The sequence below is a fragment of the Corvus cornix genome, chromosome 3 (assembly GCF_000738735.6).
Source record: "Corvus cornix cornix isolate S_Up_H32 chromosome 3, ASM73873v5, whole genome shotgun sequence".
In the NCBI taxonomy this organism is placed as follows: Eukaryota; Metazoa; Chordata; class Aves; order Passeriformes; family Corvidae; genus Corvus; species Corvus cornix.
In genome coordinates this window covers 88,352,861-88,373,618 of record NC_047056.1, presented here as the reverse complement: position 1 = coordinate 88,373,618, position 20,758 = coordinate 88,352,861, and the positions used below count along the sequence as shown (strand labels likewise).

Genomic DNA, 20,758 nt, shown 5'->3' with positions numbered 1-20,758 from the left:
TATGTACATGAAGTTTTCCCAGTTACTAGGCAATTTAATTTATTTCATCCACTGAAGATGCAGCAGTACTATGCCATGAAAGTTGCAGGTCACAAAATGTTAGTTCATGTTTAGTTCAAGAACTTGTGTAAGGTGAGATGAAATACACTAGCTTCTTGAAGCTCATCTTGAATTTAAACAGAACAATTCTGTGCTGCTTCATTTCCTACTTAATGCAGCTGTAAATGTTTTTGGCCATTTGGTTTTCTGTATTCAGTACTCAACCTTTGGTGTACTTAACTGTCTTCCTGCTCATAACTGAGAAAAATGGCAACAGATTTTGAATAGTTTAAAAATAAAAAGTACGAAAGGAAAAAACACAAAATATCATAGCAAGAATTCTAAGTGAAAGCAAAAATACATGCTCAGAATTTAATCACTACTATAATACTACATGACAAAGGAGATAAAAGCTACCAAAAAAATCCCACAATCTTGCTGCCAACTTGTCAGAAAACATGATCAGCTATAATAAAATTTTTATGGAAAATTACTTAATTACTTTAAATCACAAAGCAATGATATGAAGTGAACTAATTCTGACATTTTTGGATACATTGCATAATGTTTGTCTTCTACACATTAACTCTTCAGAATAAGAATTAAAGGACTTTCCAAGACCTAGGCCTCTTTTTGGATCCAACTGCCATATTTGCTTGAGTCGTAAAATATTTCATATTTTGTAGCATCTATTGTTAATAAGGGACAGTTTTATTCAATACAAAAGTGTGCTGCTACCAAAAATAATGGTGCCCAATTGATGAAACTGTCCAGGGAGTGTGACTAGTGATCTGACCTGACTAAAAACAAAATTCCCAAATCCCCCAAAAGATAATTTTTCAGTCAGATCAGCAGAATTTCTACAGCAGTTTGCAACTAATAAAACCAAATTAATCACTCTTCTGTTCAATTGCTTGCTTAGTAAGACTGACATTATCTTTCTGAACAAAAAGGGCTTTAATAACAGATATTAATTCCAAAAGCTGTAAGATGCTGACTAGTGTAAAATGCACAAGAAAATAAAATATCACAGATATTATATTGTCTGAAAATACATTATGCTGAAATGTAACATATGCAATATTAGACAGCCATTTGCCATTCAATATGAATGAATATTCTTGTACTGGAAAGTGTGAATACCTAAATACCATATGATTACTTTTTAGATTCTGAGACTTTTTGCAATTTTTATTAGAGACAAAGCAAATGGTCATGCTGACTGAATTTGTCTATTATTAAATAGAGAATTTCACAATGATTAAAGATGGGGTTCTGGAAAAACAGAAAAGAAAGAAAGAAACAAAACCCCACAAAATAAACCCAAAAACTTTCTGGCTCAAATTTGAAGTTTCAAAGGAAACATGATGAATTTATATGGACTTTAGAAAGCATTCATAGCCCTTAGAGTGGAGACTGAGTACTTAGCAAGACCAACAATACAGCATTAACCTCAGTGCTTCACCAAACTGAGTTCTAAAATTGAAAAACATGGATATACATCTGGCATAGGCTGCTGCTGAGATTATTGTCTGCATCAAGCAAACAGAAACTCCACTTATGTGTCACCTTGAGTCTTTTTTTTCTTACATATCCCCACCTTAAATTTTCAGTAAAACTGCTTGTGTGCCTGCTTCTCTCCATGGGAATTGAAGAAATGCCATTTACAAAGTGGTAAGATAAAAGTTCCACATTCACTACTTCCATGAAATACATTCAGAAATCTCGAAAGATTACAGGGTTAAGTATTTTGTTGAAAAAAATCCATTAAAACAAAGTGATGTGTTCTTCTCTTTCATTAAAAGTGAAGGAAAAACTCACAGTCTTAATAATAATCAGTGTCTTCCTCTTTGGCTGGTTGGGAAAGAATGCTCTTCGGCCAAGGAAAGAAATGGTCAGAACATGCCTTGGCTTATGTCAGGCACAGGCTGGTGTTTAGTTTTGTATTTTTCACAACATTTGCTGTTGAACAAAACTTATACCTGCCCCAGAAGGCAGGCAAGCATAATCCTGTTATTTTCCAGATGGATGAACAAAAGAGGTTGCAGAAGATTGTTTCTGACAGTGTTGGGAACAAAACCCAGGGGCCAAACCACATGTCAGATTTACATAAAATGTATTCAAATCAAGAGAAAATGTATTTTCTGAAGGTGTTTTGAATGGCTGCTGAGTAATTTAGTAGCGGCACAGCATGCTACACTGTAGCTCTCACATTCACATCTTTCATTACTACTGGTCTGCTAGGTGCTGGCAGCTCTGACAAGACAATGTGAACCGTAGCAGGGATAAAACAATTTCTGTGACAATGTATAGATCCCTAGTCCTGGTGTTCTCACTAAAACCCTTCAGTGCAGCAGGAAGTCACATCCACCGTCACTGCAAGCAGCAGAGCACTACTGCAAATCACATATAAGCTGCAGAAGAAAAACCACAGGGACATGTATCCCAAGGCACAGATGTGAATTGGTGCCATATGAACGCCATTACCCCAAACAGGGAAATGTACAGCAAACATGTGATACTGCACTTGAGCAAAGCCTCCAGAAAAGGCAGTCAACAACCTGAAGAATAATTTTATTTTAATGTACTCCAAACATCTAACAGTTACATGTATATTTAATACAGTTCACTTGAAGTGTGAGCTCAAATGCAGATTTGGCATTATATAAAGTTTTGCTATTTTATAGCAAAGCATAGGGTTTCCACAGATCCAGAGAATCTGTCTGCAAACTGTTAAAACAGTTACTTTATCTGGAAGTACTCTCTAATGCAGCAATATTTTTCACACCTCTGGAAAGACCATAGCACCAGCAGTGTGAGACAATAATTGCTTTTCTATGTTACTATATGCTAACACTTACCATGTGACTACAAGAATTCTACAATATACTCATATTTACATTCTGTTGAACAACAGAATACAGTCTTATCCAGCACAAGACAGCACTACTTATAATTTAAATAAACTGAAGAGGTCACGTATCTGTTACAAAATTTTGACTGCACAACTACACTTGGAACGAATGCAGGAAAATCATGTTCAGTATCACTTCCCTGTTCCTTCTGAGGTGGGTTGACCTCAGTCAGCTGCCAGCTGCTCACCCAGCTGCTCTCTTGCCCCTCCTTCTCAACATGACAGTGAGGGTGGGGAAACATGATGACAAAACTCCTGGGCCAAGATAAAGCAGGGGGATCAGTTACCAATTATCATCGCAAGACTGACATGGGGAAAATTTATTTAATTTATTGGCAATTAAATAGATTTGGATGGCAAAGAAACAAAGAGAAAAGTTAAACCTCTTCTCCCTAACCCCCTTTATTTCAGGCTCAACTTTTCTCCGTTCGCAACTTCTGTATCTCCCCAAAGCAAACAGTGCAGAAGGAGGATGGAGAATATGGGTCAGTACTTAAGAACCTCTCTCTGCTGCTCCTTGTCTCTCACACTTTCCTCCTTGTCCAGTGTGGGGTCTCCATGAGTCACAGTTCTTTCATGAAATTCCCATCTGCTGCAGCCCCCACTGCCAGTGCCTGGGCACCTGCACTCTACATCTTCCTTCTATAACCTTTGCAGGCACTTTGATAAAATATTAAGTTATTAACATGTGGACACAAATCTATGAGCTGAAAAAACTGTTCTATTGCACAGCTTGGTCAGTGCCAGTTTGATAATAATGCCTTTGAAAACTTGTCCTAGATATTTTAAAATATCTATTTTTTTTTAACTGCATGATGTCATACTAGTACAAATCTGCCTGTTTCTGGTGAAGGTCTCTTCTCTCTACTTTCTGTTATATTTACCCACAGCTTAAATTACTGTCTGCAATCAGCCTCCAGTGAAGTGAATTTTGAATAAATTCTGTATATTTCCAGCCAAGGAAAGGACAAGATCAAGTAATGGTCACAAAATGACAAAGCATCTTTGGATGAAGGGGATCACAGATATAACAGCAGCATCGCTAATTCCATAGAAAATAGATCAACAAAGCTAAGGAGCATGGGATAGATGGCAAGTGGTACACGATGGTGAGCAAGCAGAGAAGAAAGTTTCACAGGCACTTCATGGTCTAAGAAAAAGCCAGGTTAATGCGTGCTTCAAAGAATAATTTAATGACAGTGACAATCTAAGAGGTGGAGTAACTTCTCCCACCTGAATTAATTATACCAAAATAAAAATTCCTCACAGAATCGATGTACTACAGTTAAAGGAAGAGAAATACCTTCCTTCCTATGATGTGTTCCACAAATAAGTTTCTTGCAGACTCTCAGAAAGATGCAGTGGATATTTCTCTCTTTCTCTCAGAAAGATGAAGTTGACATCTCTTTCTTTTTTTTCCTCTCTCTCTCATGACTATCAAGGAGTAGTATTTAATACTTGTATGTGTGAATTTTACTCAATATTCTCTTTAATCAAGTGACTCAATTTGCAGCACCAAATTTTCTTACTGCTAGTATGAACCAGCTAGCCTGGAAAAAATTGGCTGCATGATGTCCTGTTTTGTTCTTTCTTCTCTGCATATGTGAAAACCATATATTAAACATTTGCCTGAAATTTCTTTAGAAAGCAAGAATTTAGAAAAAAATAAGGTTATAACAATTAAATAATAATCATTGCTCTTTCTTCTTTCCCTTAACCCCCATGAAAAAGGTTATCCAATGAACTGTATGAAACAAATATCCCCAATATACCTGAGGTCCTGTGAAAATTTTTGGTCACAGAGGTGGATTGAGTATAGCACAAAATACAGATCATGCACCAGAAGCTCAATGTCACATTTTTAAGACTTTTTGCCTCAGAACATTCAGTCTTTCGAATGTTTTTTGGAGATAGGTAAATGCTACTCCCACTTTAGAGTTGTGTGAACTAAGTAACAAGCTAAGACTAACCAAACTTTTTGAAACCATGGTGAAAGTTTGCTGATGAGCTCAGAGCTGGTTACCTAGACCAAGAAGAACTGCTCTCTTCTCAGCACACAGGAGAAAATTCATCTTAACCCCACAGCACTCTGGACTGCATGACTTCTCTGCCTGTTTTGTTGTTTGTGGAGCCCTGCCTTCTGACTCTTCTGCTGTTATTGCTGCTCATGAGAGTAATCAAAGAGAGCCAGACTGGCCTGTTGAGAGACACATACATTTTCTTGCCCTTCCCTCTACCACTGCTTTTTTGGACATTCATGCAAAGGCTGGCTGACTACTGCTTTTTATTTTCTACTGATTTTCAATACCTACAGAGCAAATAACACTTCCTATTGCTCTCAGCTAAAGCAAACCCATAGAGAATTGCCAACTGTTACAAGCACACTGAACCAATTTTGTTTCTGTATTGATCTTTCACATACAGAACAACAGGCTTGAGGAAGAGAATTAAAAAACTGCTTCTTCTTCACAGTTTTATTTTGTTGTTTAGCTCTTCAGAACTCTCAAATACAACAGTGTAAACTACCAACTCACTTCTCAGGAAGAAAGCAACATGGCACCTTCATAATATATTTGGCTCTATACTCCATGTGCTGTGCCGAATTAACAGAAAGGAAACTGTTGTCTGAAAAGTCCCCTGTGTAAATCGCTGGGTGACCAGACACAGATGATGAATTTTAGAGAATTTTATATACATTAGAAATAAATAAATAAATAAATATTGAAATTATAAAAATATTGAACACTATACCAGATTATCTTGAATTTTATTATTTTATTATTCCTTCTGTAATCCAGTGACTCCTTTTTTCCTTCGTGTCACTGATATCTGCACTGTTTCATGCATAATGCCTAGTGTCCCTTCAGCAGTACTGAAATCCCTTTGTACTAACATGTATGTGAAATAACTGCTCTTCCTTCCAAGCAGATCAAAAGGGCCACACATCCCACTTCTTCCCTGGAACAGCGGGAGTAGCCAAATATTTTGAAATCTTTGCTATGTGTTTCACACAGCCTGACCCAGACACAAGAAGATGGAAAAGTGAATCATAGGAGATCACTGTCTATGTAGAGAAACTGCAGTGAGTAAGCAATCACATCAACAGTACTTAGAATACAATGCTTTATGTAGCACACAGAAAAAACAAGACTATGCACAATTCTGCACCATTAAAGCAGTCTCCTTTAATACAGAAAAGGAGAATTCTAAAGAACGTAGCAAATTTTGGAAATTTAGGTTAAATGCAGTTTAGAATTTCCATGGTATAAAAAAAAACCACTTAAGTATGCTTTATCTGCAGCACTGCTGAAAGGCGAATAATATAATTTTCAAAGCAGATGTATCCAGAAAATGGAAATTGGGTTATACAGACTATTAGAACTTTATTCTTCCTATTTTTCTTGCAGAAAGCCAGAGATTTTTTGAATATTGGAATTTTAAAATTATAACACACGGCCAAATCTAAAAATCAAAGATAATGAAATGCAATTCATTATACTTTATAATGTATACCTTAATTCTGGTGAATTCACAACTTACTGTCTTTAGAAGACCTAATAAATTGTGGCATAGATATTCAGTAAAATCTCATAGAGAAATAACTGCTGTTAGCAGCATCACTCACTAAGAAAGTAATAAATAATTACTGCAATTTTCAACAGTGCACTGAGACTGTTTCTTTAATGTGATTATTAATCTCACACTTTCCTTTGGAAAATGAAATTTTCTGGTTATTCTGAAAATTACACTAGCTATTATTTTGTCACGTTTGATAAGAGGGTCTGCTAAACAGGAAGGTTTTAGAATGTTCTGAATTATACAATATTTTAGTCATGCTTTGTGAAGGTTATAGCATGAAAACCTAACAATCTATTCACATAGAGTCTATTCACATAATTACCAACATATTTGTAATGCGCTTAACAATGAAATAAAAAACATATATTAGAGATTACCATGATCATTAAACGTCTTATCCTGTTTAAAGACATTAAAATTGACATGATGGTGTTTTTAAGCATTCCTCATTAGTCCTTTTCATTTTACCACTTCATTTCTAGTAGGAAAAAATGCAAAGAAAATATGCTGTCTTGAACCACTTGGGTCAAGCGGACTTCTTTAAACTTAATAACTGGAATCAATGAAATTCAGAGTATGAGTATGAGGGTATTACTGAAGTGTTTGACTTAGATAAAAATGGACATAATAAAAACATTGCTCCAAACTGATAATACCAGCCTTTATTATTTTCAAGTCTGGTCCTCTACATTAGAGAGGGAGAGTGGTGGAAGAACAACAAAATATTTTGGCAGGAATGCACCTTAACCACAGGAAAGATTGATAAAACCCTTCCATTCTACCACTAGACTATACAGGAACTCTCACTGGGACAGTCAGTATATAAAACATAAAGCTGGACTCATGTCAAAATGACCACTGACATGACAGAATTTTCTTCAGAACTGTGAAATTTTTTTGCTCACCATCACAAAACATTTTTTGTATTTCTTGCAAATTAGTCGAAAGTTAAATCTTCAAGTCTTTGTGGTGAATGATTAATTATTCTGCATAGCTATGACACAGTTATGCCTTTTAGGATGAATTAATTAATCCTACAATAGTAAAAACAATCCAAAATACTGTGAAAGTTAGTGCCTTTTTTGTATGTTACTTGATTTTGCTTTATTATGCTAAATTGAACTTGCTTATAAATACAAATACCCTTTAGCAACACTGGTAATTCAAATGAAATATGTTACATTCTTAAAACAGAAAATATGGTTGAAAATAACAGCTATCCTTTTTCCTATAGGAAATACAGTCATCTGTAGCATCTCTTATTCTACCAATTAAAAATTTAAATTCTGGTGGATACCTTCAGGAATAGAGATTAAATGATGCAAATGATGCTCTCTTATTTTTTCAGGACATTGAAGGGCAAATGAGAATTTACTATGTCAATTTCAAGCTCATGATTGGAGCATCTCTTTAAGCTAAAATCAGCATTTACCCCCAGACAGAATTTGATTTAACAGAATGCCAAATTTGGCATAAAATTTAAATACATAAAATTACCAACAAAATTTAATTTTTCAAATTCCATGTTCAACAGGAGATTGGAAGGTGTGCCACGCTAACAGGACTTTCCAAATAATACTTTCCAGTATTATTTTCCGTGCCACTAGAGACATTTATAAAATATATTTCTTTTATCATTAAGACTTACAACAACAAAATCTTGAATTTTAAGTAGGTTTGAAGCTGCAGTAATTGCAACAGAAAAAAGGGGTTATCAATGGGATAAAAGATTGTGAGAAACAAATAAAGAGTATTTTGCAAACCAATTCTTCTATTTTTTCAGCATGGTCACCATTTAACACTGACCACTGAGGAAGGTAACCTAAAGACAGACTGTCAGCTTTTATCCTAGTGAGCAATAAGTGTCTGAGTACTGTACGAATTTTTAATTTTTGCCATAAATCCACGTACTTATACAGGCAAACTCCTTTAGATTAATACCTTACTTGAAAGTAGGTGAGATTAGATGGAGTAAATATGATTCATCAGCATTTTTCTTAAAAAATGTAAGTAATCAACAGCCTCATATTTTTTCAAATCTATATCTTTGAAATATGGTAAATATACATTGCTTTCTTATGTTGCTTCTATGGTTTCAGGTAGGTCTGAGTCACCTGTGACTCAGAGCCCAGTTCAGCATGGAGGTCTGGATGCCTGCTCCTTCAGGAAAGGCAGTTGACAGTGTTGTACTATTCTACTGCGTATTACTGAACTGTTAATACAGTTCGCATTTTAAAATTTATATAGCTATGAACATCTTCGAAAGAGGCTGAAGTAAACTCACACCCAGCCAGAGAACCCCAAACTTTCTTTGATGCATTGAATTCAGTCAGTAGTTTTAGTTTTTGGAATACACATCCTTGTAGGAGCTCAAATAGCATTTACTGCAACTCTGTAAATTGTGCATAAGAAAACACAGCAGGTATCACTTATTTTGTGAAAAAGCCTTTTCATCTAAGATAAATGTATAATGTTACCCTATGAATTGGAAGATGAAAATATTATGATGCCATATACTATGAACTGGTCTGTGGTGAGCCACTTTGCAATAAACCATCCAAAATTAGTTAATGATTTTTTTTGTGTACCTCCTTACAGACAGAGTATGAGACGCAAAATAACAAGCCCTTGACATAGGATAAACATGATTTAGCAACAACCAAAGCATTAATGTGTTATCAACCTTACCCTCATACTGAATGCAAAACAGCACTATACCAGTTACTGAGAAGAAAACTCTATCCCAGCTGGAACCAGGACACCCAGCTTGGGCAGGAATGTTGGAAGGACTTCAAGAGGTCCTTTCCAGCCTAAAGAATTGTTTGATTCTGTCTTTCTGTGTTCTTGAACCGTTCCTGTAAAGTCAGTTAATGTAAGAAAATCTAGTGTAAAACCAGAGTGCAAAGGGTACAGGAATTCAAACATCTGCTCTTCAAGTCAGTAGTTAATGAGCTTGAACAGCCATAGCAGTTGGTTCGTTGGCTTTGGCAGATCACTGATGAAATATTGCATAGTGCTGATGAATGAAAGCAAAATAACTTCAGAAAGTGGCTTATGTTTCTAAACACACTGAATGTTCTGTTCGTGCACAAAAGCTGAAATTGAAACAAACACAAAAGGTAATCTTTTCTATATTCTTTATGAGAATCCATTTTCTTATTTGAGTTATTCCAGATAGCATGCCACATGGAATGATTTAACTAGCTGATTCCAATGTTCCAAATTTTTGTTTTAAATTTTAATTGTATATACAAGAATTTGTATTCACTAGCTTGATGCATCTCTTACGGGACTATTTTTAAGACTGAGTAACAGATGTAGTGATTTATCTGTGTAAAACTGTAACAGCTGGATTGATGAAACTAAGATTAAGGCTTTCAGAGTACAAACATTACATAAGCATACACTGTAAAAACATTCCTACCTTATAGTGGCAAATGTGATAATTTTATGAAATTTTCAATTGCTATAGAAAATGCAGTAAACATGAAAGTGTGTAGTTGTATATATGTCCTTCTAAAAGTAATCAGAAATTTTCTTCAAAATTTATAAAAATTAATATCCTTCAGTATTTCCAGTTCTATGAAACAAAACATCTACGTGGGTATAATTCATATATGTGCTGACTTAAATTCAAAATTAACATATAGAGTATGTAAAATATTCCTTTTTAAAACCACATCTAAACGTGTTTTTTTAAACAATTTTATAAATTCATTTAATAAAATAAAAATCCTTAAATCTATCCCAGACTTCTTTCACTGTCAATCTTCAAACAATTTTGAAAAGATGAGGTGCAATAAGATGACGGCGATATTGCATGGAGCTGTCTCAAGTCATTTACCAAAACACCTTTCCATTTCTCATTCATCACATAATTGATTATGTTGGAACTCAGTATTGCACATATGAAAGTTAAGCTACACTATATACCTGATACCTGCTGAGATACAAAACCTGCTGCTCAGATGTTTCCAAATCATCAAACAAAAAAATCCTATATTCCTAGGTAACTGGTAAGGTTGGAAATGATAGCAAATCATCAGAAAATTAGGGTTTGGTTCTTTTTTTTGTTTACTGATTTAATGTAATTTTAAGTAATACTTTCATACTATGCAGAATATCCAACACCTGTAAATAACAATAAAAATATGACTTAAAACGTAGGCACTGTTATGAAAACCTGTATATCTCTGAAATAATGAAATGAAATAGGTAAAGGCCATGACTCATTCTGAGTCAACATATTGTATGGATAGTGATTTACATATTCTTTTTAGAAACAAATTTTCAGAATGCACATAGAAAAAAAACTTTGTAGAATAGTTCAAGCAATGATTTTCCTCTTCTGTGTAAAGAAAGGAAGTAGAAGCATAGGTAAAATCATGGACACTGATAATGTAATCCTGTAGCTAGTACTTAATACATTGCATCTTGCCAAAGTTTCCATGTGAAGGTACAAAAACATGTTGAGGACTTTCTCAGTTCAGAATGTGCCATCTGCTTTTGAAGCTGAAAGACCCAATGATAAACTTCAGCAGCTTCTCTACCACTGCCTGGTCTAGGGGAAAGTTGGCCAAATTAACTGGATAATGTATTTAACAAATAAATTCTTTTAAGGACAGCTAAAGGTGCCCTTCTCAGCCATGAGTAAATGCTCACATCCATACTACTAATTAAAGTGTGACAGGAAACTGGAAACAACTGCTTTCAATATGTTCACTTGGAAAATACATGAAATATAAATGTACGTAATATGATGATATAGCTCAGTGGGGATGGGCACTATGTTCACTGAATTCCAGAGAAAAATTCCGAAAGTTCTGCAGGTAAATAACATGGAAAAGAGTGATGCTACACATACAGTGAAGATTTTAATTAATGCTTGCCTGGAATCTCCCGAACAGAAAAGGACCTGCTGTATCACATCACTGTATAGAACAGATAGAAATATAATTCTGAGACAAAAAGCCTAAGATGCCAAAAAAATATCAGTACTCATATTCTAAAAGCTAAAATCCACCTTTTGATTTTCTAGAAAATCAAAATCCTGATGACCTGATTATCTCACTACCTTTCTTGTTAAATTTACCTTCCTTCAGCCAGTGAATTGAAGAAACATCCTTTGCCCCCATGACAGTCATATCACTTTAACCACAAAGTAGAGCAAATTTTACATCAGGCAAATGCATTTCAGAACCCAGTCATGGAATGAAATGTGTTCGAATTAATGTTCTTTGAATAACTTTAAAGAACAAATCCATAAAACCAATCCAAACTACATCTCAAGTATGTGCTCAAAGCTTTAACTGAAAAAAACCAATACAATCTCAATTATGAAATCACAAAAAAATTAAACTCGAATGCACATTTTCAAACCAGTAATCAAATCATCCTAAAATAAACAGAAAAGGAAACAACAAATGAAACTGCATTAAAACAGGTTTCTATTTTCTTTAGGCAAGGCAAAAAAAGTAAGCAATCAGAGCTTTATTGACTTTCTTCTATAAAGTTGCTGTTTCACGAGGACCATAAAGACAATGACTGAACATTTAAAGCACATTTAATCTTCATCAGGTTTGAGAAAATGGCCATATCTAAGGAAACTAATCATACAGTTAAAAGAAAGCAGTAGCTCTAAACTATGTGAATGTATTAGTTTCCTGCACATGTGGATTTAAAAAGAAAAAGTTTGAAAAGAGAAAATCTGCTTCTATAGGTGTTATTGGATGTGTTAATTGTGGTGTTTAACAACTGGAGTCATAGCTGCATCCAAAACTGGAATTACTGTCAAATATGATCTTCAAAATTTATTCAAAGTCAAATGTAACAAATCTATTGCTCCCCAGTTGGAGAGCTTTGAAACAGTAACAAAAAATGATCATTTATTCTACTCTTTGCCTCTTTTCCTGCATTATAGGGAAAAAACCAACACATTAATTTTGCAGGTAAAGCATACAGATAGAATTATCTATCTCCAACAGCCACTGAGAACACAAATCAACAGTTTTGTCATGGATCCATATTTTATATCTTATGATACAAGATCTTGGGAGGCTACAAATGCCTTGTCAAGTTTCCTTTTTCCTTTGACAGAGGTTAAGGATGACTGCTGAAGGATTGCAATTTTATTGCTGCTTGGTGAAGGATATACTGCTCTCTCTACATTTTAGAAGGACTCACAAGAATAATCACAAGTCATTTTGAAGGCCAAGCCTATAAACTCAATTTCATGTAAATCCCTGCCAGTCACAGTCTACAATCACACCTTGCAAGTTATTTAGTATGCCACTGTTTCAAAGATAGCAGTATAAAATTCCAGTAAACAAAGGAAATGTGTAAATTTAACTGATATTTTTTAGTGTAGCAACAAGGAGAATGAGGCCATAAATACAGAGGAGTTAATTTTTAGGTAGAAAAAGAGGGAAATAAATTTTTCAGTGTAAACTTGAACTCTATAACTAGAGTCAGTTTTGTCATTGCCATTTAGCTGCATTTTTTGCTAAGATATTATTAGGCTTTGAAACCTGTACAGCGTTTTAATGGCTTAAGTGTATGAAGCAGAGACAATGCTACCACAGCTGATGCAATGGAGACAGTTATCTGACCAATGTCTCACACAAGAATAGTCTCTGGCATTAAAAAACAACATAGAATAGTTTATTAGTATTGAGCTGTATAACTCTATCAGTAAGTTTTCTGAGAAAAAAAAATCTCTTTACCTGCTAGATCAAAAGGAGAGGAAGGGATATAATTTTCTTTTTTAAACTTTATATACTTTTACAGTCTGTACAAAAATCCTAAAATAAATACGCTGTCAGCTAATAAGATTTCAATATGTGGTTTGTATGCTATGCGACTTTGCTCCATTAATACTAGATGTTAATACTAAGCATAAAAGGAAAAAAAATCCCTGTTTTAAATGGAGAAAAAGAGTAATGCAGAGACTGGTGGCTGAGCAGGAATATAGGATGGAAATGAAACAGTTTCTTAAATGGCAGCTCCTGTTAGCCCTCCATATATTGAAAAGAGAATTTATGTTCTAACAAGTTGGTTTCTAAAAGAAGTGGTAAAGCTTATGGGGTAAGCATACAATCTAACAAAAAAATGCTGAACAGTCTCTTCTCCCCATATCAATCTACTCTATATACTAAGATCATCAAACCACTGTCATTTTAGAATTTATCAACATTTACATCACAGAGAAACAGCTCAGAAGTAAAACAACAAAATTTTCAGAATATGCTTTGATTTTCCTTTTTTGATAGTAAAAGGCAATTTTGAGAAGTCTAATGTGCATGTTTCATGGTGACTTTTGCAGCAGTCTCCTTCACATACCATCTTCTAACAGCAAAAATAGTCCTGGCTAAAACCTCCTTTATTTTAATGATTTGTGCACTACATTCCCTCACATCACAAATGTTTACAGTTCAGGTGCAGGAATTATCTCTAGCACTTAAGCTATGTGGAAAAAAAAAAAAATCTTCATTATAGTAATTTGATAATTTCTGTGGGTGTCAGAATTATTTCTAAAATGTTTCTGAAGTAATGACTGAATACTTACCATTATTTAACATTACTGATATAAATATAACAAAAAAAATCTGTATTATTTCTGTTTTACTTCTTACCTAGCTTGCACATATGAAATTCCATGACTGGAAAAGAGCTAATTTGTTACCAAAGCATGATACCAATACCCTTCTTAAAATGATAAATGAACCATTCTGAAAACTATTGTTTTTACAAGATGAAAAATGACAGTAGTGACCAGCCACTCTTGTATAATACTGATACTACAGTGGCAAATGTAGATATGACAACTTTTAAAATCATAGTTGTTTGGATAAGACTTTTAAAATCACCAAGTCCACCCTGCATTGTGAGATGTTGTTAGCATGCCCATTTTTAATTTTTTATCTTAAACAATAAGTTAGTTTTATATTTAGCACTAAAATTCTGATGACAAATCTAATTCATTCTATGTGTTAATTAATAAGCATAAAATATGAGTCCCCCATTTGTAACCTCCAAACTTATGTTTAAATGGTTTCTCTTCTCAAACTGACTTAATCTGTCTCTGTAAACGTATTTGGACTTTGAATGATTCATAAGTTCTCCAAAGGACTGAAGTAATCTGTGTGAACTAAAATGCTCTTTCAGTCAAGGAGACTACCTTATGAAAAAGGTTTCCAAGTTTGCTTTCCAATATGACTTGTCTTTTTATTGTCAAAAAAGAAAAGTGAAATCACATTTTATTGCTCAATATAGATGACTAAAACTCTTAGTGTAAGCCAGTGGTAAATTCTTACCTTATTGTGATAGGGACAAGTATACCCTTGGTAACAGATTGGTTGAGGGATACAGTCAGAATGTTCTGAGAGTTTCCACAGCCGAATCGAACTGTTGGTCTTCCCTCCACAAGATACAAGTGAAGAAACTGCTCTCCAAAATTTCTTTCACCAGCTTTGGAAACAAAAATGGAGACAGTCACACTTCTGAAAGTGTAGGACCTCACAGAGCTATTTCACACTACTGGAACATCATCACCAGACATGACACCTATGTGACATTGAGGACTCTTCTGTCCATATACAGGACTCTTTTTGAGTGACTGGGAGACAAAAAATCAGAGTCTTAAGTCTCTGTATTTAGCTGATAACAGTTAAGAGTAAAAGAAAATAACTAAAAGACAAAATTGACTTTATACCACTGCAGTTGCATCTATCTTACAGAGATCATTAACTGATCTTTTCTCTATATCCAGCAGTATCATTAAGGCAACAAAGGTGACAATAAAAAAGCCAAATCCCTTTCATTCAGCTTTTCAAATAAATTATAGAAAACAAAAATTATAGGAGAACATCTCTTATAATAGATTTAAAGATTGTGAAAAATTCAGCTTTCCCAATTATTGATATATTTCAGACTTGAAGAAAAATTATTTACAGAACATCAAACATACTGTTACTTCCACTCTTAAAAATATACTTAAGGTCACTTCCACTACATAGTATATTATAAACTGCAAAAATGACAGCAAAATATTTATATTTAAGTGGTGAATGATGCATGGCTCTTCTACAAAAAAAGGACTGACACCTACAGTTTCAAATTATATTGGGTGAATTTGCCCTTTGAATTTAACTGTATTTACTTTTCATAAAAGGTAAGAGTTCCTGTTTACAATTTTTGTTCCCCTTTAACACAAATTGTTAAAACATTAATCTGTTTCTTTCGCTGTATTTTACTATATTTAATTGAAGTAAAAAAGACTCAGTAACTGGGTCACAAAATTGAATTTACTGCATGTATTGCTTGACGTACTATTGCCTCTGAGTAGGAGACCCTGGATGCTGGCATGGGTATCAGATAGGCAGAAATCTTATGCTTGCATTTGGGGGACCCTCATGTGTGGAGTGCCTGGCTTTGGGTGTGTGAGTCTTGAGTGAGTCTGTCCATGACCCATGAGTAGGAGTCCCCTGAAGTGGGTCAAAAGGGTTGGGATCTGGGCTGGGTTTCAGCTGATAGGTAGGAGCCTGGAGGGGCTGGGTAGGAGATCCCAGGCCCAGACCTTTTGGAGGGGGCCACAGGTCAGAACATCCTTTAATAAGAACGAGGGTATACTTGGGTCTTAGAAAACCTTTCATCTAAAGATGAAATTATCAACTTTATTTTGGAGGACAAAACAAAAGACAAACAATGATCTTTTAGGAGACACAGAGAAACAACAGTGCTTGCAGCTGCCTGATCACTTCCTTTTGTATAGTTCCTAGCACAAACAGTTCACAACATAAACTCCCTCCTTGAGAGCAGCTTTCTAGTCAACATTGCATTTCTTCAGTCTGTTACAAATCTGGTGACCTACTGAAGTCTTTTATGCTTAGACATATTTTGTATTCTGAATACCTAATTAACTCCAAAGCTATTTTAATTTGACTGGATTTCATGCCTTTGGCTTTTACAATTTCCTTCTACAATAGTCTGATAATTCTCTTTCAAAAGATATTGCACTATTTCACTGTTTTTTAACCCTAGCATAGCTGATATATGCACATATTGCATTATTTGTTTCCTAATCTTCTCCCCTCCCTGTACATTCTGTTCTTGGCATTTCCAATTTCTACCAGTAAGTAGATCTGTAAGTCACATTGATTCAGAGAGAATGAAATGGGGGAGGGTTGTGAATGTGTATAACATATCTTGAAAGAGTGAAGTTACAGAGGAACAGTTTGTTTCTCTTCTCCCAGTGACTCTGTCTGTTCACATTGCCCACCAGTAAAAACTTGGAAGAAGGTCCTCATTATTACCAGTAAAGTAAAAAATCTGGGACAGCTCTCCCAAAGGCAGCATTACTTCTTGAAACCTCAGTGAGTGCTGCTGCTTGAACTTCAGTCTAGGGAGTGCTTTTGAGTCACACTTAGAGGTGACTAACAGTATTCTTCATATTATTTTCTAGGTGGTATGAAATCCTTTGAAAGGACAATCCTTTAAATCTTTCTACAGTGAACATGAGGAGGTGGGGAATTTTGTTCTGGCAATGTGAAAGAGCATATGCTACCTAGTATACATGGATGGAAGTTGCCTTCATAGGAAAAGCCAAGTCTTAAGCAAAACAGACAGGTTCTGGGAACAGACAGAGATCAGGAAATATCTAAGTAAAAAATCTTGTTGGATATTAGGGGTAAATTATCTGGACCTTATTAGAGATTATGTGAGGGGTTCAGGCTAAACAAACCAGATCTCAGCAATCATCCTTTCACAGAAAACTGCTAGCTGGAAGGTTATTTTTGTACATCAGTATGACAAAAAGCAAGTGGCCACGGGGCTTAAATGATTGCCTATCTAAAAGCCAGATTTGAACTCCCAATAAAATATGGGATAAACTTTATTAAGAAAGAAAATATATTCTCTCACAGAGGAGGAATACTGTGAAATGCTCTGCTTGAGAATGCCAGCTGAAATAAGAGACAGACTACAACTGAAATGCGTGAAATGCCCATATTTAGTTTCAGAAGGGTAAGTAGAATATGGGTAGATCTGGGGAAGAGAGCTTCTGAGAGAACAGGAGATAATTTATGAGCACAACTTATGAAAAGGGAGCTGTTGTCCTTAAGGAATGCTATAAACATGGGCTGTGGTATCTGAAATCCAATTGTCAGAAGTTATAGGATACCATATATAGTAGAAGCTAAACAATCTCCCCTTGAAGAGGTTCTGAACAGCATTATGCTGACTCTGTTAAAAGTGAAAATGATGAAGTAAAACTTTACAACTGTATCAGGTTTTTATGATCTCTAACAATTTATTTTGCTTTGACAAAAATTTGCTTTGACATGTTGATGAAATTTAATCATGCAAACAAATAAAATCATTAAGGAATAGAAAAGAAATTTCATGAAGGCATTCTGTATTCAACAAATAAATGTTCTCAAATGATGGCTAATCTTTATTGGCACAAATGTAATTGTCACATTCTATCAACAACTTAAACATAACTGCAAAAATTCCAGACATTTTTAGTCCATTTACTGTTACCGTTCAGATGTTTCTTAAATACATACTGAAATAATTAGGGAAAACATCATTATCAAGAATGTAAGTAAATTTTTCTTCGTATTAAAACAGATGAAAGTATAGTAATATATAAATCACACATAGAATTCTATGACATCCTATCTCTTTTCCCATGTTTTTAACAGACAATCTATTTCTGGCAGCCTCTACAAGTCCTTAGTACTTGTTAATTTCAACCAACCATTGATAAAATTCTTGCTAATAAAGGCATCAAATAGGAAAATTATTTTTAACAACAGTATGGTATGATTTAGTGAAGTGACATGCCTAGCACATGTAATGATTCTCATATTCTGCCTATTGGTTAGCCTATAGCAGGCTTATTTGTTGTATTTTTTATATGTATTTTATTTGCCTTATTTATATTTGCATATATATAATTGCACTAACTGCTAAAAGGTGTTAAAATAATGCAATGATACTTTAAGTGTTCCCTTCTCTTTATTTTAAGGCATGTGGACATGAAAGGGCGAAGAAGGCACAGATCTTTTTTGTTCTTCACTGGCTAATGTACCAGGTAAAGACAGATGCAAGTTTTCATCCTTTTATGTTATCTTTATGATTTTGACTTTACTATTCTCCTTATGCATGCTTTCTCATTCAAATTCATTTGTATATCAGTAGTATCTTGTCTGAGATTTCTCCCTGTAATTAAATGTTTACTAATTATCTGCCAGAGAAACAGATGTAACCTCACCACCACCTGGTAAAAACAGGTGTGTTTGTAAAATGTGTGATCTGAAGGTGGATTAATTTAAAAAAAACCTAATCAAAATGTGTAACTATTTTCCAGTAAAGTTCATCTGAAAGAAGCAAATCACTGTGATATTCTTCCTATTTAAAAAATTATTTTGGCAAATAGAGAGGTTTTTGCTTTATGAATATGTGAATTTTATTGTAACCATAATTATGAAACCATTGCTAACGCGCATATATTGACAGAATCTGAAAATGTTGGGATTATTAACCCTTAGAAGTGTGTGGTTCTTGTACCTAGTGAGTGCACTAGCCTCAAGTTGACTTTCTGCTGACAGGTCATTCCTCAGATGTTTGATGGTAACACAGCTTCAAAAAAGCAGCAGTAGAAGCAGGAGTCGTAGTACTATTAAAAAGGGAAGAGCTGACAACAGCAGCTTCTCTTTTGTAGTCATTAGAAGCGTGAATGAAAGAGCAGGGAGAAAAAAGTGGAGGTGAAGGAAATACAGAGGGAGCATATGAGGGAACTCACAAAGGATATTTATCTGACAGAAGAGCTTTGTGTCTGCATACAGAAATAATTTAAAAATCCTGAATATTCTGTATAGGCACATGGTGTTCATTCATAAAACACTGGAGAGATTTTTATTTACAAATTGATATAATATTTTATTTTAAATTAATGTAAAACTAAATAAGGATATTGATCTGAACAATCATAGCCAACATTTGTAATGTTAGGAAGGAATCTAATTACCAGGGAGATACAGAACAAAAAAAGAAAGAATAAAAATGAGGAAAAGAAATTGGTGCTGTAGCAAGAGGGGCAGAGATTGATAAAGCAGAAATGTAATGCAAAGATGTATCTAAACTTAACACAGTATCAGAGTTCTACAAGATATAGACTCATCCATTACTTTCTGTGTCTGTGTTCCACAGCCAGGCAGAGATCCAAGTTTCATTTATTTATTTATGTATTTATTTAGCTTAACAGAAATCTAACCTTAATAGAAAACCTACTGGTCACTAAAAGAGTGGAATATTGTAAATCAGTTAAAATTCCATTGTAGGGGTAACAAAGGGAATGAGAATGCAAGTATGGCATGGTACTGAGAACCTAGGAAGAAAAGGTGAGTTTTCACTGTGTGAAAACATGCAAAAATTATCCCAAGTTCCTGGTGTTACCCCAGCTCATGTTAGGGTGAGAATTGAACTCATACCACTCATCCTGACCCACCCTTCCTTCTTTTTGGGTGCATGAAGGGGCAAGAAGTGAGTTGTGACACATTCCATGGAAAGCTCAGATATGGGTAACTGGAAAGAAAAAGCTTCATGGTCTCCACTAATGCCATTCTATCTTTCCAGAAAGCAGAAAGGCATATTCTAAAGAATGTGAAGTCCTCAAATACTTCTGTAACAAAATCTCTGCAAACACCTGAAAAACACCATATTAACAATTTTCCATAGACAGCATGAGCAAATCGCTCAACAGGTTATTAGTTTTTAATATCTAATTAGATTAGATGCAGGATGAGTATATTATCTAGAAAAGAAAATACATAGAGTCAAAGAATCATAGAAAAGTTCAGGTTGGTCATCTAGTTAACCCCTTTCAATGAGCACGGACATCTTCAACTAGATCAGGTTGCTCAGAGTCTTTTCAATCCTGACCTTGGATGATTCCAGGGATGAGGAATCTACCATCTCTCCAGGCAACCTATTCCAGTATTTTGATCCCCTAATTTTAAAAAAATTTCTTCTTTATGTCTAGTCTACATTTACACTCTTTCAGTTTAAAGCCATTACCTCATGTCCTATTGCAACAGACCCTACTAAAAAGTTTAGCCCCGTATTTCTTATAAGCCCCCTTTAAATACTTAAAAACTGGGCTGTGGTCTCTCCAGAGCCTTCTCTTCTCCAGGCTAAACAACCTGAACTTCATTAGCTTCAGAA

At 34.7% G+C, this 20,758-nt stretch overlaps 1 protein-coding gene across 1 annotated transcript in view; it reads right to left on the bottom strand.

Annotated features, from left to right (window-relative positions):
• Window positions 1–20,758, bottom strand: part of EYS (eyes shut homolog) — an 852,840-nt gene that overhangs the window by 128,546 nt on the left and 703,536 nt on the right. The window contains exon 39 of the mRNA XM_019287512.3: window positions 14,845–14,998. Within this exon, the coding sequence (XP_019143057.3) occupies window positions 14,845–14,998 (154 nt within the window). The remainder of the gene's footprint in view (window positions 1–14,844; window positions 14,999–20,758) is intronic.